This window comes from Neodiprion fabricii, chromosome 4 (genome assembly GCF_021155785.1).
Source record: "Neodiprion fabricii isolate iyNeoFabr1 chromosome 4, iyNeoFabr1.1, whole genome shotgun sequence".
Taxonomy (NCBI): Eukaryota; Metazoa; Arthropoda; class Insecta; order Hymenoptera; family Diprionidae; genus Neodiprion; species Neodiprion fabricii.
In genome coordinates this window covers 6,883,514-6,909,398 of record NC_060242.1, presented here as the reverse complement: position 1 = coordinate 6,909,398, position 25,885 = coordinate 6,883,514, and the positions used below count along the sequence as shown (strand labels likewise).

At 42.3% G+C, this 25,885-nt stretch overlaps 1 protein-coding gene across 1 annotated transcript in view; it reads left to right on the top strand.

Moving 5' to 3' along the window:
* The window catches only part of LOC124179772 (disintegrin and metalloproteinase domain-containing protein 10-like), a 200,365-nt gene extending 182,474 nt beyond the window's left edge, over positions 1-17,891 (top strand). The window contains exons 11-17 of the mRNA XM_046564499.1: positions 244-412; positions 6,256-6,425; positions 10,220-10,387; positions 12,471-12,598; positions 12,695-12,809; positions 12,905-13,039; positions 15,955-17,891. Of these exons, the coding sequence (XP_046420455.1) occupies positions 244-412; positions 6,256-6,425; positions 10,220-10,387; positions 12,471-12,598; positions 12,695-12,809; positions 12,905-13,039; positions 15,955-16,902 (1,833 nt within the window). The 3' untranslated portion in view covers positions 16,903-17,891. The remainder of the gene's footprint in view (positions 1-243; positions 413-6,255; positions 6,426-10,219; positions 10,388-12,470; positions 12,599-12,694; positions 12,810-12,904; positions 13,040-15,954) is intronic.
* The last annotated feature ends 7,994 nt before the right edge of the window (positions 17,892-25,885 follow it).

Below are 25,885 nucleotides of genomic sequence, written 5' to 3'. Positions count from 1 at the left end.
TGAAACTGGGTGGGAGACCGAAAGCGCAATAACATATTGGAAGTGGAATCGAAAACCCATACAGTCGTACGTCACCGGAGTTGAGGCGTAACAGCTGTTGCCAGTCCTTCACGTGAGCCGCGCTCGCCCCGAACATCATCCCTCTGCCCTTTCCCTTCACCTACCCTACGAAAATCGGCCTCTATAATACGCCCGCCGCCTTCCACGTAACGTTGCCAACATTTCCGACCGACCTTTCTGCAGCACGATCCGGACGAGTGCTCGCCCGGGGGTGAAGACGGCAACTTCATCATGTTCGCCAGGGCGACCAGTGGCGACAAACGGAACAACAACCGCTTCAGCCCCTGCAGTCTGCTCTCCATCAACCCTGTGCTCAACAACAAGGCCCGTTCGGCCAAGGGATGCTTTGCCGGTGAGTGCAGTTGGTCCTTTAATTTTGCAGGCTTGTACTTGGAGGAATTTTAAGTTCACGTGACTTTAGTAGAGTCATTAATTACGTTCGTTTCTTATCGTAATCGAAAATTAAGATTTTTGAAGTAGGCTAAACCGAGATGAAATTTTCACCTGTCAACATGCAGAAAATGTATCACGATTATCGTTTAATCCGTTTCTGGCCACATTAATTACGCCTAATCGAAGTTTGTGACCGAAAATTGTTCAAAGCTCGTGCTTTGACTTTAGTAATAATGATCAATTTTCAAACAAAGTGTGTAAAGTGTTGGCAATCATTCACTAAAAATTTCTCGACCCCGAGTTTTAGTTATGAATTGAAAATTTAAATAGATCAAAAACCACACCAATTGAATACAGAATCTTATGAAAGTTTCCACAAATGATGAATGAAGTTACCATAAGTGGTAAATCTTCCTCAAATGTTGATATTCTTCTTGGATATAATCACTCGCGCTACACTTTCTTGTGACTGTTGCGATTATTTCATTTTATTCCAACAACGCAGTGATTTTACAACCAAATAATTCAATTGGAAAAAAGTATTGAACCGAACAAACAAATTATTAATAAAATATCGAGAAAATATAGTTCTTAGAACTACAATCATACCAAATAGCTACTTTAACCACATTTTTTATGAATGCAACAATATTTAAACATTGAAACTGTAGCGATACTTATTTTATCATAATTTTCTAGTACAAAATCCTAACAAAACGAAATTACTCTCAGTGTCGTATGTAGCGAATTTGACTCAATGTCCAGAATTGTGCATGATCATCAATCAAAAGCAAATTTTAGATCTGATATCATTTATTTCATGACTCTTGACGTACCATGTACATTGGGATGGTTCGCAAATAGGTTTTGTCTTTTTTCGTTCTTATCCCCTTACGTTAGTGTTTGATACGAAAAAAATCCTCGTAAAAGATGAATTTTCTAGCTTAAATCAACATGTCGCTATTTTAATTTTTGTTTCTTATTCATTTAACGTGAAAAAAATTCTCTGTTCGTTAAAAGTTGAAATATCGGGAAACCTTTCGATATTTTTTAAATTCATGCATAGATTTTTGAAGCTCATTCTTCAAATTTTCCAAACCTCTATGACAAAGCATGGTAATCATTATTAGAACACACATCACAGTCATCTGAAAACTACTGATTTTCTCCTTTTCGGTAAAAACCTATACTCTGCCATAGAGGTTTGAAAAACTTGCAGAATCAGCCTGAATGCTGATCTATACATGAATTCAAAAAATATTGAACAGGTTACGGGGATTTTAACTTTAAACAAAAGGTGATATTTTTCCGTGTTAAATGAATGGAAAATAAAAATTACAATAGCCAACTGTTACATTTAAGCTAAAAAACTGATCTTTTCATACGATCTTTTTTCTGTCAATCAATAATTTTTGGGGGTTCAGAGCGTGTAAAACAAATGTTTTTTCAACCACCCTAACGTACGTATAAATTCAGTATCACCCTTACGTAAGTTATACACAAATTTTATCCAAACATTTTTCACGGGTTTGCGGAAGCCTTTCTAATCACGCCGACACATGCGGCCAAGTTGCGGTGAACGAAGCGTGAACTGGGATGTGCCTTAAGCACGGCCGACTGGCCTCGAATATTCTGCGGACAAAGTAGTGGGTCGAATCGACTAAGACGAGGATCATCTCGTCGACTCGACCGACGGCAACGGCGGAACAACCGCGATTCTCCCATTCGTTTCGAATTTTCCTTCCGCATCGTCCGCCGAGCCGAAACCCGATCCTAAGGATCCGGCGGCGTTTTAGGCGGTGAAGAGGGTCAGCCGGCTCATCTCGCCGCCTCGCCTAGTTCGGCAATAACATCCGGGACTTCGTATTTGCCCCTGCAGTTCTCCTCCCCATCATCCCCCTGATCACCCGCTCCAGCGTAAAAGGCATCGTGCACACTTTTGCCGGATTCTTACACCCGCCTGCAACCCTATTTGCCCTTAGCTTCCTTAAAATATTTATTCCAAGAACCTGAATCTGTCAGGGGTGGAAAATCCAGCTCCCTACCTCCACTCGACCCGCCGTCGACGTCTCCGCCTCCGTTGTTTAAATGAAACCCGTTAAACGGGGTACGCGGGGTGCGTGCCCCACGGATTCGAATTTCATTCGGCAACCCTTGCGCGAATTTAACTCCCCGGACGACGTTTGACTCCGGAAAAGGGTCGCGCACCCTTTTACGTTACACGCCCCGGGATTGTCGCAAATATCAGCGAAACGCTGGTCACACGGTGCCTCGAACCACCTCGACCGTTACCACGGTGATAAACACCCCTCGGAATTTTCCTTTACTCGTGATTGTCCTGCAAATTAGAAATTCTAATTTCAACTCTCGGCAAAGATTGCGTTATACGCTGGCTTAAGCTTTCTCCTTATTTCTTTTTTCCGAACACCTCAAAGTATTTCCGGACTCGAGGGCATTCTCAAATTATATCGTGTAACGGAAACCTCTGGGCAAGAAGTGTAGTTTCAGTCCTTACCGCCGTGAAACCAATTTTACAACCCTCTGTCCGCTGTCGTGGCGTCATAAAAATAATGGCCGCATTACCATATTGAAATATATCTCCGGGGTGCCTGTTACAATGAAATGGGAAAATTTCATAAGAACAATTTCTACATGTGATGAAAATGTAGGAGGGACCGTGGAATGGAACAAAGTGCCTCAACGCGTCTGAATTTATCAGTATAAAATATTATGAACAAGAATTACATCGGCTAAAATGAATATTGGCCACTCATCACTTAAACGACGAGTGAGTGAAATGAAATTTCAAGCTGAAATATGATCTTCCTCACTGTTCCTGAGATGAACCTTACGCTGAAAAATTCAGTTTGAGACTGAAAGAAGTTTTGCTGGTTTCAACTACCACCGCGAAACACCGATTGTTAGTACCTGATGAACGCCCAATTGCGTTAATTGGCAGTCGCGTGTGATGGTCCATATATTACAGTGTCTCGTTGAATTAGGAACCCTCTCCGTGGCGCAGGCGAGTTTCCCGACAGTGTGGCGATCCACGTAACAGATTCTGACACGTAGGGAGAGACGATTATTATTATTATTGGAAGGGGTGGAAAAATTTCTGAAGGATTCAATTAATGCCCGTGGAGCACGCAAAGACGCCGGGGGTTGCGGGGGTTTCGCCGGTTGATACGTGTCGATAGATAGATAAGATAGAAAGAAGGCTTGAGAAGAGAACTGGCGAACGATATCACCGGTACATTCGATTAGCCTCAACAAAGGCGCAGTTAATGGACTGTCTATCCACCAACCCATCGGATCCACCTTTTGTTGACTCGCACCGTGCAGCTGATTGGTCCAAATCGAATACGAATTCGGTGCCCGGTCCAGCCGACGGCGTTAAAGCGATAGCGTGCCCCTCCAGTGTATTAATAACATATCTATAACATCTGCAGAAGGACGCAAATTCCAGAGTTATCGGTTAAAGACGTGGGTCAGTTTATACCCTGGTATTTGCCCAACCTCAGCGCGATGAAGATCTCTCCTCTCACATTCTCCCGATCACCATGCGATGCACCCGAAGCTATTGCTGGAGTCCCAGTTAGCTTGTGAATGCAGTTGAAACTTGCACGCTGTTTGCACCCCTTCCTCAACCCGGGTTCACATCGTATAGCTTGCCGTGCTTCGCGGTGACACAAGTTTATCGGGAAACTGCATAATGCATAGACCAGTCACACGGCGTGCAGGCTGCTTGCACCTCCAAACTGACCCCCTTTGAAACCGCCCTCTTCCCTTGACGGTACCCATCCAAATACGGTCCGATCTGCACCCTGCAGGCACCGTTAGCTGCAGGACTAACCAATAGAGCTAGTTAACCGCCTGCAGCGATGATCAAACATGGAAACCTTACTCGAACCGTATCCGCTAGGCTCTTGATGCAGGTACTTTCTCAACATTGCGTGCGACGGTTCATTTTGACGAGGGGTTGACCGTTCTCAGTTCTACGGTCAGTCGTACGCTCGACTTACTACATGAATTTGAATTACTGCGAGTGAATTCAAATGACTTCCTATCATTGTATGTTAATCAAGTCACTTGGCGTTGATCTAGGTATACGTATTTGAAGACGGGTGCACATCTGATGAGAACACGAGTTGACGTCACATATCACGCGTGGTTGTAAATCAATTCTCATTCCGAAAAACGTCTCGCAATATGTACACTTCACTCCAACAATAAGTATCGTCAGCATATCGTTCCATTAAATGGAAGAGAAAACTAAAAATATCTGGTGAAGGTAAAAACAATAATGACAAACAAGTAACATCCGCGATATCAAACTGTTGTATTGACGACTGACTTCTCTGTTTAACTTGTCGTCACTGTTAGGATGAGACAAGAGATTTACACTTGATTTTGTTGTCAATAGCCTAACGCGAACGGAATATATTTCCCGGAGTTTGACCTGAAACATGCAAAGTCTTTGACCAATCGCGTGACGCGGCCGAGTATCGAATGGGACGAGGTCAACCGGTGCTGGTATAATACTGGGCGTAGAATACGTGTTTGACAGTGCCCCGAAAATTCTAGACTCTGGGTGATCGATGAGGCTTTTCATTCCAGTTTAGTGCATAGTGTGATGGTATACAGCATGGGAGTTTTTCCTTTCAGACACCGCGTCCTTCGCCTTTTCCAACAAAAGCTGGAAGACTCCTTGTAAGCAGCGCAAACCAGTAGGTGGAGTATTGGATTCTGGAAGGTGATTCAGAGTGATTGCATGGAGAGTGAAACTAGGCTGACAGCCGCGTCACCCGCGTGGCTCGCGAGCTTTTCTATATCAAAGAAAAAGCGCAGGGCTGAAGTTTTGCTAGGTAAAAGGGAAGAAGTCCGGACCCGTTAAGTACATGCCTTGCATATTTCATTAGAATGCCGTGGATAAGCTACGGTATTAGCTAAGCCAACTTTCCCGTATCAAAAACAGCTCAGGACAAGTAAATTTTCGGCTTCAACTCATCGTCGGTCGCTTAGCGAGTTCTTGAATCTTTCTTTACCGCTCTTTTCGCACTCGACCCACTTTTCCTCCCGCCATGCAGTCCATTATATCGAGTGAAGCGCTGTTTTTCAATACCAGCTTCTTTCTTCTTTCGCTGCTGCACTTTACGCCACTCGTGTCCGCCAATCTACACTAGTGTGAAACGCTCTTGTCACCGGGTATACGTGGGTGCATTTGGTATTCCGAGACAGCTCTTTCCCTACTGGGAATTACAATACCATCGTTCCATTCCTCATATTTCTGTTAGTATGTGTGTATAGGCATTTGGATACATACGGTAGTAAGTAGTATTTCATGCTCAAAGCTTTTATCAACAGTATAACCCATACGTTCTTATCGAAACAAGTGTGAACATCCGTGATTTACTGAAACAAGGCATCGTCGAAAAAAATATATACTCATAGCTTTATTTCTGATGTTCCTGAACGCCATCGCGTAAATTTCAAGATTTGAAGAATACAACCAACCTTTGCAATACACTGAGAAAAAATCACAGTCAGTAAATTTGTTCTTTCACAATTAGTTCAGTAAAACGTTTGAATGTCCTTTGGATACTTCGACGGGAGTTTTCAACGGAATAATTCTTCACTTGAAAGAAGTGACACCAGGATTTTTTTTCCAGATAAATCACATGCCAGTCTTCAATGTAGAATCAATCGTGTCAGCTATCAAATTTTGGCATACACCGTTTGAAAAAATTATCATATGCAGCATTGTGTCAAGAGTGATTGATACAGTTTTTGTTCTCTTCACAGAGCCACAGTCTTCGCTTTGCGGAAACGGTGTGGTGGAGGAAGGCGAGGAGTGTGATTGCGGTTGGGAAGAGGATTGCAACGATCCCTGCTGTCATCCTCAACGACGTCATCATCCAGCCCACGAGATACCCTGTCGGTTAACCGAGGGTTCGGTCTGCAGCCCGAGTCAGGTGAGAGTATTTGATATTCTTATAATACCGGAAGACAAACCGTTTCGGAAATCGCAGCAGCGTCTTTCGCCGTTGTTTTCGACGACCCTTGACTGTAAGATTTTTTCTCAAAGACGATTTAGAAGTTTGGGTTACAATACAGATTGAACGACACGTATACAACATGACTTTCCTACCGCCGGCTGATTTACGCGGGTCACGCGATTCGTTCCAGTGGATTTTTCGCGTACCAAACCGAGATTGATTTCCGTTGAGGACGGAATATTGGATGCCGCTAGCTGGCTTTATTGCATCCGGTTTCATCGTCTCCAAACGAAAAGAGACGGGGTTATTCGAGAGCCTAAGAAAACAAACCCGTCCCTTTTCTTGCCACTCCAACTCAATTATTAATGAAATTAAGTTACTCTGCAACTGTGTTTGCTACACGTTTATTACTGCGATGAGCTTTAGTAGCTATCTCAGCGGCTCTGATAATCAAAGGGTCCAATATTAATACAAAGTTTGGGCCAAAACTTCCCCAAGTTTCATGTACACCGACGAAACTCTCGTAGGCCACATCCAATTTCCTCTGGTCTTGTCTTTTTGTTCAAACGTTTACTCTGCAGCTCTGAACGTACTGCTTCCCATTCCTACGAATGGAACAGTGAGAACATAGTTTCTTAAAAAGACTTTAGCGGTCCGAAGACTATGAAAAAAACCAGCGTTTAGCACCCTTGACGAATCATCTTCGACGGCCTCCATTACTGGTCATTCGATTGATCCAGTAACTCGGTTGTTGTTGAGGCGTCTCTGCCATTTTAACATCAAAGACAAGTGTAACACTGAAGTTGCGGAAAGCAGAAGCTGCACGTATTGTTTGCGTCAGAGTTGCGTTGCTTCGTGGCGTGTTCGATAGTATTATAGTACATGCTGAAGGACCAAGGGAGCCGAGGATCCTGCGGGATGTAACGGGTTTGCTGAGGACAAACATGTACCAGGATGTGACCTGTGTAAACCGTCTTCCGTTATCGGACCGCTGCAACATCCTGTAGAGGTACACCAACTCCTCCGGCAGGCGTGGGACATAAAGTTTTGCCGGGTTGGTATAAGTTCCGTTTATACACGGTACCGCCCTTACGTGTACTGTCTGTGTTCCTAGTTTTGTTCGTACAACGATGCGATCATATTGATGAGTAAAATCAACACAAAGTCCTGATGTGTAAATCTGATGAAAGTGTTCGTGATGGATGGAAGCGACGCTGTCTCCTGATTGAACATCGCCAAGATTCAATTCCTTGTTCCCGTTGGTTGAGTATCAAAAGCGAAAACCCACCAGCGGAGCTTCTGCAGTCCCTGGTAATCTACTCCCTGCCATCGAACGTACGTTTTCTTAGACTAAACGAGTTCGGGCGGTAATCTATCACCATTAAAGGTAGTCAAAGTCGGGTTTATGTACGCGAACGGGTGGTGGAAGGAGGCGGGTGGTATCCGTCTGATTTACAAAGTGGTAAGATTAATTATCTTATCTCTTCTCGTTGCTTTTGGACCAAGTTTCCTACCCCGCGATATAGAAACCGGCCCGGAGCTACCGCCGCAATTCATTTGATTAATTATTCTCATTTCCTCTGCAAACACGCGGACAATCTTGTCGCAGAATCTCGAATACACGCGGGGAAAACGAACTGTGCTAATCCCTAAGGCGTGTGTATAAGCACCGCTGGAAAACTGCGACCACGATCCACGCGGTTGTATTTCTTATCGAGTCCATTCGACGGTGATGAAGCGGAATTTTCAACTCGGAAAAGACGGAAAAGCTGCACGTCTCCGGGTTCTCGATGTTGCAGAACTTCCCGAGGCGTTACGAACCGTATATAGAGCTACCATATTGCAGTCTCCAAAACGGAAGTCGGTGCATTAGAGAGGCGGGTGGCGGGTGGCGTATAGAACAAGAAACTTTGGAAGACTTTCGCTACAGAAATACGTACAGAATACCCACTGCAGCGATGGGAATGGATAGATCACATCTGCCGAGGTGAGTGCAACTGCTACTGCAAAGTTGCGGCTCGGCCGTTCCGACAATTTCCGACCTAACCACCCCGGTCCTGCTACCCCCTTCAGGATCGTCCAAGATAAATGGAGTTGGGTGCTGGAAAAAGTTACTTTTTACTCGGTGTAAACATCCAGGCTTTTAGCCGTGCCGCTCGGGCACCAAACGATGCTAAATGCTCACCGAGACCCGATGTACAAAGCATCCTGTGGCTGGAAGAGCGTCAACCTCTCAACTACGGGGTACGAAGTATAAGGTACACCAGTGCCCACCACCCCTCGGTACTTACCGGATACCAGGAGCATGATACAAGTGCGATTCACACTTGTCCAAGCTTCTTTCAAAGCGATTTATTTCCCCGGTTTCCGCTGGCCGCCGCGTCGTTCGCGGTCGTTACAATTAAAGCCTCGACAAATCCGGCGTGTTTCAACGGTGTCTTAAGAGTGTCGACGGTAAAACCGAGTTCAGCTTTCAATTTTCTTTCTCGCTGGTTTGTACACGAGATCAAATAACGTTCGGAGAGTTATACGTTGCATGCTTTCGACATTGTGAGATACTTTATCGAATTTTTCTTGCGATTGTGTTATACACGGGTAAATTACGCGCATGAGAAGAGGGTGGCACGATTTCGCCAAATCGTTCGTCCCTGTTTCCCCCGAAATTCACAAACTTTCGAACTGTTGTATTACGTCTGGAATTGTCGACGCCTTGTAACGAAAATTGGATACCTACAACTTTGTTCCATCAGATCGTCCCACCCTTTTCATTCTCACAATCCAACGCGCATTTGCATGTTAGCGAAGATTGAATTTGTCGGTTGTCAGCCTCGATGGCTTCGGCGTTGAAAGTTCAATCAGAGATATTGAAGCCCGCAGAGCTTTCAGCATTCTCCTCTTCACACTGCCGCAGCGCCGTCACGGCTCTCGATCCCGCACCTACACCCGTCAAATGCAAAGTTCATGTTTTGTCAAGGGGAAAATCAATCACGCGTTCCCCAACAATGCGGTATTATTTATTTATCTTTTTTTTTTTTTTGTTCAACCTTTCGCTTCTTCATTCGACCCGAAATCTTTTTCATACGAATTGTGGTTCTCGAATACTTCGAAACCATATTCGTCATCAACAATTTGGTACAAATGAATCCAAATTACTGAGCTGTAAACACGCCTTAACGGTTGTGAATAAAATTACGTTGTATTTCGAACAAGTCTCTCTTTTCCAGATGTTAAATCCGTAGAGTCTCAGACAAAAATATCCATTTCTTTGAAGTCACCCGGTGTGCATGTACACGAATCTATATGTATGTCGCGGGTCGGAACACCAAAATGGTAATGTGAGGTACACGGCGGGTTCGAATGGCTCGTATCAAGCGAAGCAATCTTGTACCTGATGATCATGGTGTAGTTTCGCATAGTTGCTGCAGGCTTAGGAATTCTGATTTCATTAAAATTTTATCTTTCGTACCTCAGATTCTTTGACGTAGAAGTAGCGTTAGCAAAAAGTAGCAGTAACAGTACGCGAAGGATATAATTAAACCCAGATTGAAGCGGAGCTCGCCTCCTTTGACTCTCATGACTATTTCATTTCAGATACGTTGGCTACGCGGAGCGTATTCCGGTCTTATCCTGTCGGATACGATTGGCAGAGTCTGAAAATATACTCGAAATATGCCAACGTCGCGTCAAATTAAAACCTGTATTAATTCACGATCCTCTTCACCGCATTGATTACCGAAGTTGTCATTAATTTTGTATTTCGATCTGTCAAGGGGCCTTGCTGTACGTCTGGATGCACTTTGCGAAACGGAGACAAATGCAGGGACGATAACGGATGCCGAGATGCGAGCTTTTGCGACGGTTATGGTCCCCAGTGTCCGCAATCCATCAACAAACCCAACAAAACCATATGCAACGAGGAATTCGTCTGCTACATGGGAGTGAGTATCTCATCCCAACAGTAAATAGGCATTCGGCATATAGCTTATGCGGTACGTATCGTTCTGTTCCTCGTCTCGAAACCACTTACAGCCTCCTCGTATCACCCCGTCACATTTACCTCTGATGTATTGATCTCCAAGCACGCGGATTTCTCCCAGCCTCTGTATGTGGCTTCGTCTCTGTGTGGGGGAATAAAATCGTTCACAGCTGTTACACTGCAGAAGAAATTCTGTCAGGGTCAGTGTGTCGCCAACGTCTCTGGATATTCAAATAAATTCAAAAAGATCTCCATCTGGGTATCATTTTGTCGTACGCGTCGGTGAACACCTGTAACGTTTCGTTTTTTACCTTCCCGCTTTTACGAAAGCCTTAAGCACACACCGAGAGCAAACACTGAGAACGACTCATAGGAATCTTCTCAAGCTGTCTCTTGTATCAAAGTAAACGACACGAAGTTAAGATCAGGATTAGCGAACACTGCGAGGCGCCGTAAAGCCTCTTTGTTATTAATCTCTGCTTCAGTTGGGGCAACACGAGTATGACAAGATTGTGGAAACTCCTATGAACTTGGGTTCGAGAAATGAGATAGTAGGAACGGAGTCGCGAGTGCTTTGCTAAATCTGCGAAGTGATGAACCCTTAAGTCACAGTGCTGGAAGTCGATTATAGTGGTTTCCAAACAATCTAAACTGTCTGCTCCAAGATGTGAATTTGTTCGTTCGGTATTTACGGAAATTGTTTCCAATTAGCAAACTTTGGTGAGAAGAAGAAGACTCCGCTTAAGCACGTTTAAAATTATATAACCAAGTTTTTTTCGAATTCATGAAGCAGACGTGAAATACGTTCCATTTCGGAATGATGAACTCTTCGTCCCTGAATCTGGGATCAAATTCATTCATCAACCAAGCGTTACACACAGCAATCGTACAGATGGGATACATACGTATATTCCGAAGAGTTTGTTTCGCTCTTCGGTAAGTTATTACCACTGTTTTCCTACTTGTTCTTCTGGACGTTCTAAAAATATACGACTTTCTCGTCCACGGCATGGCGTTCCACGAGATAAACTATTTAACTAAGAGTTACGAGTACCTCTCGTATATGCCTCGACTCATACCGGTGTTCGCGCAAGCCAGGACCTCGAGCGAGGTGTGTAGCTCCATAAATTATCGGAAGACAAACGGAACACTTGTAATCGCAGCGCGGCACAAAGTTTCGAAAGTTATAATGGCCGAACTCCCGTGTGGCAACGACACCTTTGTAACATCGTTGTCTACACCAAGTGAGCTCCGTGGCAATGGCAAACTTGCAATACATGCAGATCTGCCTATCGTACTTGCAGATTAGGAACCGTCGATTGGGAATATTGAACACCAAACAGCTGCAGACCCTCGCCCCCACTCAACTCCCGGTTGATCAACTATTCATGGCGCTGATATTTCGCACGTGGCACTTTATCCACCACGGACAATCGTAATACCCGTGACAACGTGCCTCCTGCCAGAACTTTTTCACATGTGTAACGCATCGTAGCGGATTCCGTCCGCTACAGCTTTTTTTCATTCAGCTTGGAATGACCTATCGCGGAGCAGGGAATATGAAAGTTTTGTATTCGAAGGGTGCAATGAAATCTTCTTCTAGCTGCGAGTTTCTCTTTCTTCTCTTCTCCGGCTCTTTTTTTCTCCCTTCTTATTACACCGCTGATCATTCGTCTTGGTCCCAACTAGTCTGGCCACATTTAATCGCTTCCTCTTAATTAAGCCAACGAGTAATTAGGAATGGAGTCAGACACGGAATGGTTCGCAGTAGTCTCTCGCCACGACTCATCTTCGTCCATAAACTTTCTGCTTTCCCTCTTTTTCCTCCTGTTTTTTTTTTTTTTGTTTTGATGAGAGTAATACCTCGAGTAGCAGTTGGTTACACGAAGGTTCCAGACGAGAGAGGGAGGAAACGTTTCAAGTTTCTACCTTTCCTTCAAAGCGATTCATCACTCTCATAATCCCCCAATGCGTAACGCTAGTCTTGATGAAACAAAATTCTTCAACTTTGTTCACTTTTTATCATTAACTTTTTTTTTTCACAGGAATGCACCGGGAGCATCTGCCTTGCCTATGGTCTAGAATCGTGCCAATGCATCGCTGCGCCCGACGATCCGCCGACCAAGAGCTGCGAGCTGTGCTGCAAAATACCTGGCGAAAATCAGCCCTGCTTGTAATTTTTTCACGAGATGTTATTGCCGCGTATTTTTTTTTTTTTTTATTCCTAGTGCAATCTGTAATCACGGGAATATTTTTGTACAATTTTCAGATCCTCCTTCGCTTGGAATTTGCCACCTTACGATATTCCCGACATGTTTTCGAAACCAGGGACACCTTGTAACGACTATAACGGATATTGCGATATCTTTCAAAAGTGTCGGGAGGTGCGTACACAAATATGTTCCCATTCGCTTATCTCGTCGATAAAAATGAAACAAAGCGTTTAAAATGTAAAATATCACGTTCTTATCCTTGCCAGGTTGACCCAAGCGGACCATTGGCCACCCTCAGACGACTCCTTCTATCGGACGCAAGCTTGGCCACTTTTCAACGATGGATAACGGACCATTGGTACGGAGTTGCGATACTGGCTCTCGTGGTCTTGATAGCTCTGGTAAGCATTCGTCGTGACAATGATCTTCTTCTCTGTATTTCGAAAAAAGACAGTGCAAATGATCTGGGACATCAGCGTATTATAGACTTCTGGACTAAATGGTTTATTTATTTTCTTCGCCAGTGTGTTTAGTTATGAAATTTAAAGACAGGTCAATGTCTGATTTTCTTTTTCGAAGGAACCTCAGCGCGAAATAACTCCCTTTCTACGATAGTTGAAAATATATAAGATGAAGATGAAAAATTTGATTCGAGTTCGGCGTCTGGTGAAAACCTAAAGACCCTATTAATTATTAATCTTATTTATTGTTATTAGAAGTTAATACATTCAACTTCAATCTATTGCGATTGCCAATACCGTGTATATATACGTGAAAAAATATTTTTAAGTATATTATTATGCGCAATTAAAACCATGTCGTATTGTTATAATAAACAGTATCCTAACTGATCGGAAATCAGAAATTAGGGCAATTATTAGCACTAGGAAGACTAAAAAGACGAGTAATATCCTTGGTTAGTAAAATAACGAAGTGGGATAGCTAGTCGTAACATTTATTCACCATGGGAGAAGCATGCCGATCGAATCGCGATACGTCCCGTAATTTCTCTTAGTCGAATGACGTGGCCACTCCTCCAGCTGCCAATACACACAACGTACGTTGCCTGGACGCAGAAATTAATTGAATCTAGTTTTCGTTCCGACCGCAGTATCTAGACGAACCCACTTATTGCGAGTATAAAAAGAAACCAACAAATTACATTTACCGAAAAATAGTTTGTTTAAAAAAAAAAAAAAAAACGTTCAATTCAAGTTTCGCCCTATCGGTTACCATATTTATCGACTTTTCGACGAATCTCTGCATCGAAATCTGGGAAAAGCATTCTGGCTAAACTTTAACCCATTTCATCCCAAATGTCCAAAATTTGTATACGACTTTCCGCGATGTAACTTTCGATCAAAGCGTCGCTTGAAAGAAAGAAAAAAAAAACATAAATCGATAGCTGTTGATCTCTTCTTTCGAATGACATGGTCAAAATCAGCCTACGATTTTTTGGAAAAAAGTTATGACCATTTTTTCCATGTCTTTTCGCAAAAATCGTATATTTTGACAATGAAAAAAGCAATACCGACCATTGTAAAAGGCACTAATCGTATATTTTTGATCATCCCGTTCATATCGCGTTGGAATTTTTTTGATAAACAAAAATACAAATTTTGGACATTTGGGACGAAATGGGTTAAACAGCCTTCCTTAGATGTCTGAGCTTGAGTTACTCGAATTTGCTGAGATCCATTTCTATGGCACAATGATGATGTTTTTCCATTCGTGTTAATTACAATTTGCTAAATCGAAATTGGCGGAAGTGTTTCGCACGGTTTTTTCACCTCTCCGAAACTTTTCATTCAGACTAAGGATCCCATACGTTTTTCAGTCACCATAACTGCTGTGATGCTGCCTGAATACCTGTCCGACTCAGGAATCCTATATTAATATTGCGGTTTTGAACGAGGCACGTATCGAGCGTGTAGCCAGGTGTTCCAACCAAGGTAAAGCGCCATGCTTATTTGAGAGAACTCTAGCACCAAATGGTATTGGCTCCTTTAGGTATGAGGTACGAGTGGAAACCTGGCGAAATCGTGTGATGTCGGATATGTGTCGCCTCTATGTGAGTGAGCAGCACTCTCTCACTTTAGCCAGAAACAGAAGCCAAAGAGCAAAGTCTGCAGGCCGATGTAACCATCGCGGTACGGCTTATAGCCTCCGATTATAGCAGGGTTGATTATATTAGAAAATTCCAACTTGGAGCACCGAGTTATAAATTTACCTCAAAATGGAATTAATTTTCGTCTTGTTTAAGATCATATTAGCGCCCCATTACTTTGGATTAAAGACTCTGATCCCGTAAATTAGCTCGAATTAGGGCCCCACTGTGTCCTTGAAGCCTCTAAAGCCAGTCTAAACCTGACTTAACAGATTCGTGTAAAATATTTGCGGCCTGATCAGGATTTTGGCAATATTCTTCGATTTGCGATACATCTATTAATTAATCCTCTTGTAGATCACTGTATCTACAAAGAAAAGAACAATCTAGAGTATCTGTAAATGTAATAGGAATTAGAGTCAACGGTTATGGTCAAAAACTCTTTAATTACGTCCTTGTTTCATAATTATAAATTTCTTTTATACTGAAAATACATGGTTTCTCCATATATTTATTCATCGGTGGTTTTTCGCCTAGCACATGAATTTTTTACGCGAAGGCAACAGCCGAGAAAATTGTTTCCTCGCGTACTAAATATTCATTTGGTAAACTTGACAAAATCAAGACTTAACTCATATCGCTGCGAAAATAACGAGGCTGTTCGTGGTATGAGATTTAAATTATAACTCATTTAACAAAGTTTGCTAAATCAATTTTACGAATATTTATGTGATATCGTTGAGTTTACAAAATTATGCAGGCTATACCATGACAAAATTCTAAGTTTTCAGTTAACAAATTGGCTAGTTGATCCGGCTAAATGCTTAGCAAAAAGCCTCTTAAGCTTTTCCCCAATTTCTTGCTTACAAATACGATTGTAAATGAGGCAATTGATCTGAATTTGTCGATCAAATTTTGTTTGGTAGAAATTTGTGAATTCCATATTATCAACCTGCATTTTCAAGATATAGTTTCTACATAGGAACGCAAATTGATTGCCATGATTGAAATTTTTTGGACCGTTTTTACCTAGTTTTTTTTCTCTACGTCACTGAATTTTCATTTGAACCCCGCACACGCGATAAATTTTATCTAATTGATACCATCTCTTTGCCGGTTTACTTGATAATATCCTCAAAATGTTCACGTTTTCACGAAACCTTTCTCCTCGAAGCAATTTTTCCTAATATCTGTGTAAATTTGTTTCAGATTACAGTCGCGCAATTTTTCGGTAGACGGGCCAGTAAGCTTTCGGGCTTGCAGAGCGGCGGAACGGCTGAGTCGGGGGAAAATGACTGTTACGTAAAGGAGATTGGTGGAAAGCGGCAGCAGCAGACGGCACCAAAGATCAGTCCGATGAGCGTGACGAGAATAAAGAAGCGGATTATTGAGACAATGAAGACGATCACTTCGCCGAGCAGAAATAAGACCTGCCCAAATAAATCGGAGCTACGTATATCAAAACTGTTCAATTTCGGTGGAAAAAACGAGAGTGGCGAGGATTCGCAGAGCGAAAATAAACCACGAACGAAGAACCAGAACACGCTGTCCAAGCCGTTCGAAGCTGTCGCCGAGATTCGCCGAGATGGTGCAATAAACGGACGTACGGACGGCGCCGTTTTCTCAACGAGAGAAAAATCGAAGCTGCAAGGATTCGGCGGAGAGGAGGCTGCGGATTACTCGAAAGTTCCATCCACCGAAGACGGAGTATCTGCGGAAATCGCCGATCAAAGTACGCGGGGCTCAAGTGACCGCAAGAAACGCAAGAAGATGACCAATGCGTCGAGCGGAAGCGATTGGGAGAAAAGGGGTTTCGGAAATTGGTTCCTCCGGGGAATTGGGTTCGGGGACGCCGCTCTTTTTGGCGATGAATCGTCGCCGAAGCGGCGACGAAGTCGCGCCAGAATATCGGTGAAATCGTCATGGACTAACGTGGCGTCGAAGTTTCGGAATATCGAAGGGCTTCGCGGCTCGCCGAAGCAGCGGAAAGCCGCAGACGCGGCTTCGCCGCATAACCGATTTCGGGCGAATAATCAATCCACCGAACCGCTGGTCGAACCTGACACACCGGAAACGCCAGAATCACCTGTGCCGGAAGTCGCTGCGTCGCGAGTCGCGACCTCCGACCTTGCCGTGCTTCTAAAAGAAAGTAGTTAGTGGTTTATTCGACTTTAGTGACCGTCTTCAAGTGCACTGAATCGGTTCTACAGTGTTCAAAGAACGCCGTGTAAGACTCGGACCTTGAGCATGCCTGCGTAAAAACTATTTTGAATACTTGTCAACTGCAAGAATCGTTTGTACGTATTTAATAACGACGTTAAGTTGAATTGTAATATACACATTATGCTATAGAATGTATAATAATTGGAGGTAAGAGGAGATCCATCAAATTTTGTTTGCAGTTACTCACGAGAATTTATTTTATTCAGGTATGTAGTGTAAAAATCAGAGGAAATTAGACGCTTAGAAACTTTAATTTTGTTAGGATTTTTCATACTCGCAAACCATACACCGCCGACATCGTTCACGAACGATGACATCTGAAATGAATCATCCATCCACAAACATTATACATGTTAGTCTTATTCATATATAAATGTATTTTTATCGGAACTTGGATACTTGGGAAAGGAAATTAGATAATTTCCGATACCGAGCCGTAAAGCGCTAATATCCTTTGAATTTGTTAAACGCAAATGCAGCTATACGGTTTATGATATTACATATGTATAAGTAAGATCGATCGTGTAATGTGTTTTATAATTGGGAAAGTGAAGACCTGGTATATTTGTACATATTGTATATACCTATAAAGCGGATCTGATTTCCGTATAGAATAAGAGTCCATCGCAGCGTACATATAATTGCGTAGCTCAGACTTGCTAATTTCTTATCTTTTGTTCGAATTTCGAGGGTGAAAGAATGGGCGGAGAAAAGACGAAGCTGAAAAACGGTTGATTGATGTCATACTCGTCTGGCCTGACACGTTGCGGAAAAGATCGACCATCGAAATGAACAAAGAAGAATTCATTATGTATAGAAAAGGACCAAACGTAGAATATGTAATATCTATAGCAGTAAACATGAAAAATTCTGGTCATAAGTGTGTTACGAAATAGTAAAATGTACGTAATTATTGGCATAAATGATGAAGAACCCTGGTAATAATTTCCTTAACCAAATCCCGCTTCCCTAAACCGTGAAGCGTAAATAGTTGATTGAAATTTTCGAGAACTCGTTGATTTACGTGCTGCGCAGCAGGTTGACACAGAGAATTAGGATGTCGCGAAATCTCGAGCCTGCAAAGCAAAGCCCATGAATTATCGCGTACCAACATCTGATAAAGCACTTCTCATCTCGTGTAACGTTTCATCCGGTTAGCGTTCCTCCAATCTCCGGTGTCCCTTGCCCAATTTCCGGTTTTTATCTATATGTACCTATGGGGCTATAGGCGGCTCTGAGCCTGCGTCATTCAGCGATGTCCTCGGAACAAATGCTTGCGAAAGGATAACTGTGGGGGTTGATGAAACTTGTGCGCTTCTGACCAGGTGCGACGGTCACATACGTTGGACATGAAAAAGTGTTAGTAGACGGACACGATTCTAGATTCAAACTTCGAAGATCACTTGGCGTTGATACCTGAATCATTGACTAAAGAATACAAAGACAGTTGCCCGAATGGGCTTTGGTGTGACAACCAAAAATCGTGGTGCGCTTGCGCTCCCTGAGATGTTCCAACGGTAGAGTTGAGAACTTATTGCACAACATCAGAGAGTTTACCGATTTCGACATGATGCTGGCCGCATTCACCTTCCAAGTAGCACAGTCTTCGCAATGGTAAGCCCAAGCCAGTACTTAGCCTGTGTGTACTTACAAACTTGCTGGCGATATAAGAACATGATAATACGAATAAATTTCTTGCAAAATTCGCAGCAAAACAGTGATTTAATTGAAGTATAGGTACCCGAGACAAGTATGGATACATAGATCATAAATAATAATAGATCAGATGTAATAATGATGCAGAGACCAGACAGTATATATGTATATGCGGTCCATGTACGATATTAATCTGTATGATCCATTTACGATTAATACGTGATGCATACTATAAATTTGATAATTTTTCAGGAGACAAACTAGATTATCTACAATAATACGTCTATTATATAAAAATAGAAAAAATATTCATTTCGAAACGGGATTCTATTCGATACGCACTCGATGTATTCCATAATATTAATATTGATAATCATTGCAACAACTTTTCATTTGCTCTCTCGATCTTAAATTATCGTGGGCATAGAATCGAAACGCTATTTTAGCTAGTCGCAAGTAAAATATCTACGTCAGGTAGAGAAGCAGAATTATTTTTTAAAAAGTGTTCGTATGGAAAAACATTCAGAGTAACTGTAATACATCACGGATGCGCTAATTTCAATCGAGATGAAATGGATGCTCCGTATATAAAACAGTATTTAACACGGTGTCCTGATTTAAAGACCTAAGAAGGTGATTGTCGACGATTTTTGTTTTTTTTTTTTTGATAGGGAAAGACAGAACGAAGCTTCTTAAAACTTCAAGTGTATTTTAACACACATTTGAAAGGTACGAGCAAAAAGTGTTATGATCCAACTGTCGCAGAACGGCAACGTTATTAGCTGACCCGTTAAGTGAAGAATACATCTTTAGTCAACGGCTGACCATCGAAGGGCCTAGACGCTTTATTCTGGAATCGGCAGGAAAGATAAAGAGCGTATTTTCTGTATGAAATGTAAAAACTAAAATCATTATACATCATATCATTTCATCATACATCATACATCATACATCATCATGAATAGTATTAAAGTTCGAAACCAAAGTTTGGATGTTCGGATGTTCAGAAAGTAACGTCACACAAAATTTTTTTTCTCTTGACATCATCGATCTATAGTAATCAGCTAGCCGAATTCCTCAGTCTGGAAACAACCGCGCAGTAGAGCGGACGTGTGAAAATCGCGCCCGCATATTTCGAGTACCGGATTCTCTATCTCCTGGATCCTGCGCTCCGGGTCCGCTACCTGGAGAAACAACTTCCAGGACAAACGCACCGTGGTTCTTGCGCTCGAAGTCCACTACCTGGTGAAACTCGACTTCCAGGACACGCGCTCCGTGGTTCCTGTGCTTCAGGTACGCAGCCTGGTAAAACTCAGCTTCCAGGACGAGTGCTCCATGGTTCTTGCACTCCAGGTCCACTACCTGGTGAAACTGGGCTTCCAGGACACGCACTCCGTGGTTCTTGCGCTCCAAGTATGCAACCTGGTAAAACTCGACATCCAGGACAATCGCTCGATGGTTCGTACGCTCCAGGTCCACTACCTGGTGAAACTCGACTACAGGGCAAGCGCTCCGTGGTTCCTGCGCTCCAGGTCGACCAGCCGGCAAAACTCGACTTCAGGTAGAGGACAAGGAGAAGGAGGACAACGAGAAGGGAGACGAGGAGAACAAGGTAGACGGAGAGGATGAGGATTTGTGCACAATGAGTATAATATTTTTATAATATTTATTGGCGATTGTGATTCTATTTTCTCTAAAAGTTTTTGAACTTGTAATGTTTACAATAAATTATTTCAATTCATTTTTCGCGCAAGCACAAATTCAGTAGCTGTATATGAGCTAATAAAATTTATTATATTAATAATTAAATAAATAATTATATTAATCCTTAGACAATGTTTTTTATGTGTTCTTATACTAAAAATATTTGTGACTATTCCAGGTATAACCCGAGGTGGTTAGCAGTGGTCGCTGGAGGTGGTTGGGGGTGGTTGGTGGTAGTCGGATGTGGACGAGGAGGAGGACGAGGAAGACAAGAAGAACAAGATGGACGTGGAGGGCAAGGATTTGTCCTCGGTGGGTTTAACATTGTTATAAAATTGCATGACAATTGTCATTATATTTTATTTGAAATTTTTCAAACTTGTCATGTTTACAATAAATTATTTCAATTCATTTTTCGCGCAAGCACAAATTCATTAGCTATAAATGCGCTAGTAAAATTTATTATATTATTGATTGATTAATTGATTATATTATTCCTTACACAATATTTTTAATGTGTTCTTATACTGAAAATATTTATCACTATTCCAGGTATAACCCAAGATGGTCATGAATGGTTGTTGAAGGTGGTTGGCGGTGCTTGGAGGTGGTCGGAGGTGTACGACGAGGAGGACGACAACTTGTGCACTGTGAGTATAACTTTTTTATGATATCTAATGTAGTAGGAGTAGGAGTAGGAGTAGGAGTAGGATTAGGAGTAGGAATGCAAGTAAGAGTAGGATCTGGAGTAAGAATAGGATAAGGAGTCGAATCAGGAGTAGGAGTAGGAGTTGGATCAGAAGTAGGTGTAGGATCAGGAGTAGAAGTAGGAGTAGAATCAGGAGTAGAATCAGGGATAGAATCAGGAGTAGAAGGAGCAGTGTGATAAGGAGTAGAATCAGGAGTGGAAGGAGGAGTAGGATCAGGAGCAGGAGTAGGAGTAGGTCAGGAGTAGGAGTAGGGTCAAGAGTAGGAGTGGGATCAGGAGTGGAAGTGTGAGTAGGGTCGGAGGTAGGTGTGAGATCAGGTATAGGAGTGGGATCAGAACTAGAAGTGGGAGTAGGAGAAGAAGTAGGAGAAGGAGTAGGAGTAGGTGTAGTATAAGTTAGAATAGGATTAGGAGTAGAAGGGTGGCCAGAGAAGTAGAGTAGGCAGTAGGGTAGGAAAGAATAGAATAGGGTAGGCGGTAGGGTAGGGTAGGGTAGGGTAGGGTAGGGTATCCTACTTCTGATCCTACTCCTATTCTACTACTACTCCTACTCCTGATTCTACTCCTACTCCTACTCATGATCCTACTCCTGATCCTACTCCTAATCCTACTCCTACTCTGTTTAATACTTCAGAATGTTATACTCACAGTGCACAAATCCTCGTCATCCTCGTCCACCTTGTTCTCCTCGTCTTCCTCGTTCTCCTCCTCGTCCACCTCCGAACACCTTCAACCACCGCCAACCACCTCCAACAAGCACCGATAACCACCTAGGGTTATACCGGGAACAGTAGTATATATTTACAGTATAAGAACACATTAAAAATATTGTGTAAGGATTAATGTAATTAATTAAGGAATCAGTTACATAATACATTTTATTAGCGCATTAATATCTACTGAGTTTGTGTTCGCGCGAAAAATGAATTGAAATAATTCATTGTCAGCGTGACAAGTTTGCAAAATTATATATCAAATACAATCAACATTGCCATCAAATATTATAAAAATGTTTTACTCACCCAGCACAAATCATCGTCCTCCTCGTTCACCTCCGACCACCTCCAACCACCGTCAACCACCTCCGACAACCATCTCGGGTTATACCTGGAAAGGGCAAAAGGAGTGTGGGACTAACAGCAGAGAAAGTACGAAGGAAAGAGCACCAGCTGAAAAATATCAGAAACACTGAATCTGGTTTTTTGGCTGTAACTTCTGATCCGTTTCTCGCAGCGCATTGGGACTGCGACCAATCGATTCCTCTCGCAAAATTACGTCGGAATAGTGCACGAAAGAATTTATTCCAGCACTTTTCAAGATCGCCAAAATTTGCGCTAAAAATACAAAGGTGTTACGCCCCGACGTACCGCCTTGGCGTACCCTTTTCAAAATTCCATTTCATTTCATTTCTCTAATTTCTTCAATTATTTCATCACAATCTCATATTCTAATAAGGTCACATACAGTCCTCAGAATCCGCTGACATTGTATTTTATTTGCTGACACCAAGAATTGCGCTATAAAATTACTGACCTAGTAACAGCGGCGCTCAGCCCGGGAATATCTCTATTTTTAAGTGAAAATTATCATCAATAATTAGGATAAACCACTACCTTTGCAACCACCAAATTAAAATAGATTATTTGTTAAGATGTGTGGATGAATGCGTGAGAATTATCTTAAGATACCTTTTGTCAACATCTTGTACGTATAAGTGACGAGATTGAGAGTCGTCGGAACACCGTCGAAAGGCGCGAACTAACGCTGACCGTGTAGATTTGGACACCGGGAGGTCGCCCCCGCGCTTAATTGGCTAATTACCGTTGCAACTTATTGCAACTGCAGATTTTTCCCTATTAATACCCTCAGGCCCAGGCAGCCATGTCTTTCGTCTGTCATGTCGCGAGGTGCGTGGACATCAACCCGTATTAGCCCTTCTCGAGTAATAGTAGCGTTTGGAAAATCTTAGTTGTGACCGGCCTAAAAACTCTTGCTAATTCGTCAAATCCGAGCATTCAGTTATTCTGTTAGCTACAAAAGACTCACTATCTCCTACCTTCTAAATTCTTTCCTGTTCTTTACTATTTCTTATATCTGCGAGAATAGACATTTTTATGATAATCCATTTTCCTTAAATAAACGAAGTTTGGCCCAGATTCAATCCGGTTCTGGTAATATTAAGCATTCACTATAATAATCAAGAACTTTATCACTTCCGTAAAATAATCATTTCAATAATAATAATACAAACCATTCCATATCAAAACCACGAGTGAAACATATGGACATTTATTGTGAAAAGTAACTTTTGATAATCAAGACTGAGGGACCGGGTTCATCGTTTCCAATATCATTCATCCACCCTTAAGGACTCGAGGTGAGGCCCTGCTCGAGTATACTACTGACACAGACCGACCTACCGACGGCTCTCGATCTCATCACCACAAGAATACATCTAAGGATAAGTCAATCCGAATGCTAATCTCCAACAGCGAACGAATTCTTGTTTTCACCTTTCTAATCAAAATTGACTGGTGTAATATCCATTTAAAAGTAAGACTAAAGTTGGTGGCTAGCTTCACTACCCTTAATTAGATAAAAGGTATTGTTTCCAAGATTTGAACACAATTCGAAATAACAGTAACAAGAATTGGTGTCCAGCTATAGGCAATTTCCTTGGGAATTCAGAGAGTTATTCTCCAGTCTTCAGCTCGGCCCCACTTTATAATTAATTCAAGATAATCTAAAAAGAGAGATACAATATCGAATAATCACGACCAGCTAGTTATAAGTATCGTTCAGGATAGATGTTCTTGGTATCAAATAAATAATAGCATTTAGAATAGAATGACACACGATTTGCTCGAACACGCAAACGGTCAAATTTAGTGATTCTGCGGCTTCTCTGCGTTTGAATATAAATTCGTCCGTAAGCGTGCACTGTTGTATGTTACTCAAACACTTTATTGAATTGCTACTTTCGGTTCCTACATCATTATCGCCATTCATTGTTACAAAATATACTTTATCTTTTACCAGATGAATCACTTCAAACCATTTATTTTGAACGACGACCTTTTCCCATTTTCATTATTATAGATTAGCCTCAACCATTTGAACAACTCTCACAGACCTGTATGGGACTAGGCAACAACGTACCTACATTACCGGCTTATTGGAAGGTAGGTATTCTGAGTTTTGATTTTTATCCATTATCGTTGATGTGGAGCATCTTTGATTATTCCATTGTTCATTAACTATCACCGCTCAGTACGCGTAAACCCCCACGTAACACAGTGGTAGGCCTTGCTGTTTTTTTTAGCGAAAAACTTTCAGTCTTCGATTGTACTAGTATGACCCTTTCCGGACCAATTGTACCCCTGGAAATAAGGGAGAACAGCGAAAACAGCGTGGAATTAAAAGCAGAGGAACTACGAAGGAAAGAGCTCCAGCTGCAAAATGTCGAAAACTCAGGTTTTCGTTTCTCCGCTGTAACTTTCTATACGTTGCTCGCAGCGTATTGGGACTGCGACCAATCGATTTCTCTCGCAAAATTGCGTCGGAATAGTGCCACAATCTATTTATTCCAGCACTTTTGGAGATCGCGAAAACTTTCGCCAAAAATACAAAGGGGTTGACCTTCCTTTTGTTTTGACAAAAAAAATTTACGTCTCGGAATTGATTCGACTGACTCTTTCCCGACCAATTGGACCCCAAGGAACCCAGGAAACGCAGCAAAAGAAGCGTGGGATCAACGGGAGAGAAGATACGAGGGAAAAAGCACCTGCTGAAAAATGTCGGAAATTCAGGTTTTCGTTTTTTGGCTGTAACTTTCCATGCGTTGATCGCAGCGTATTGGGACTGCACTCAATCGATTTCTCTCGCAAAATTACGTCGGAATAGTGCCACAATTATTTTATTCCGGCACTTTTGAAAATCGCGAAAATTTGCGACAAAAATACAAAGGGGTTAACCTTCCTTTTTTTTTGACCAGAAAATTTTTCGTCTCAGAATTGATTCGTATGACTCTCTCCTGACCAAGTGGACCCCAAGAAACCCAGAAAACGCAGCAAAAGGTGCGTGGGATCAACGGGAGAGAAGTTACGAGGGAAAAAGCACCCACTGAAAAATGTCGAAAATTCAGGTTTTCGTTTTTTGGCTGTAACTCTCGATGCGTTGATCGCAGCGTATTGGGACTGCGCCAAATCGATTTCTCTTTCAGAATTACGTCGGAATAGTGCCACAATTAATTTATTCCAGCACTTTTGAAAATCCCGAGATTTTCGCCAAAAATACAAAGGGGTTCCCTTCCGTTTTTTTTGACCAGAAAATTTTTCGTCTCAGAATTGATTCGTATGACTCTCTCCCGATTAAGTGGACCCCAAGGAACTCAGAAAACGCGGCAAAAGGAGCGTGGGATCAACGGGAGAGAAGATACGAGGAAAAAAGCACCCACTGAAAAATGTCGAAAATTCAGGTTTTCGTTTTTTGGCTGTAACTTTCGATGCGTTGATCGCAGCGTATTGGGACTGCGCCCAATCGATTTCTCTTGAAAAATTACGTCGGAATAGTGCCACAATTATTTTATTCCGGCACTTTTGAAAATCGCGACAATTTTTGACAAAAATACAAAGGGGTTAACCTCCTTTTTTTTTTGACCAGAAAATTTTTCGTCTCAGAATTGATTCGTATGACTCTCTCCCGACCAAGTGGACCCCAAGGAACTCAGAAAACGCAGCAAAAGGAGCGTGGGATCAACGGGAGAGAAGATACGAGGGAAAAAGCACCTGCTGAAAAATGTCGAAAATTCAGGTTTTCGTTTTTTGGCTGTAACTTTCGATGCGTTGA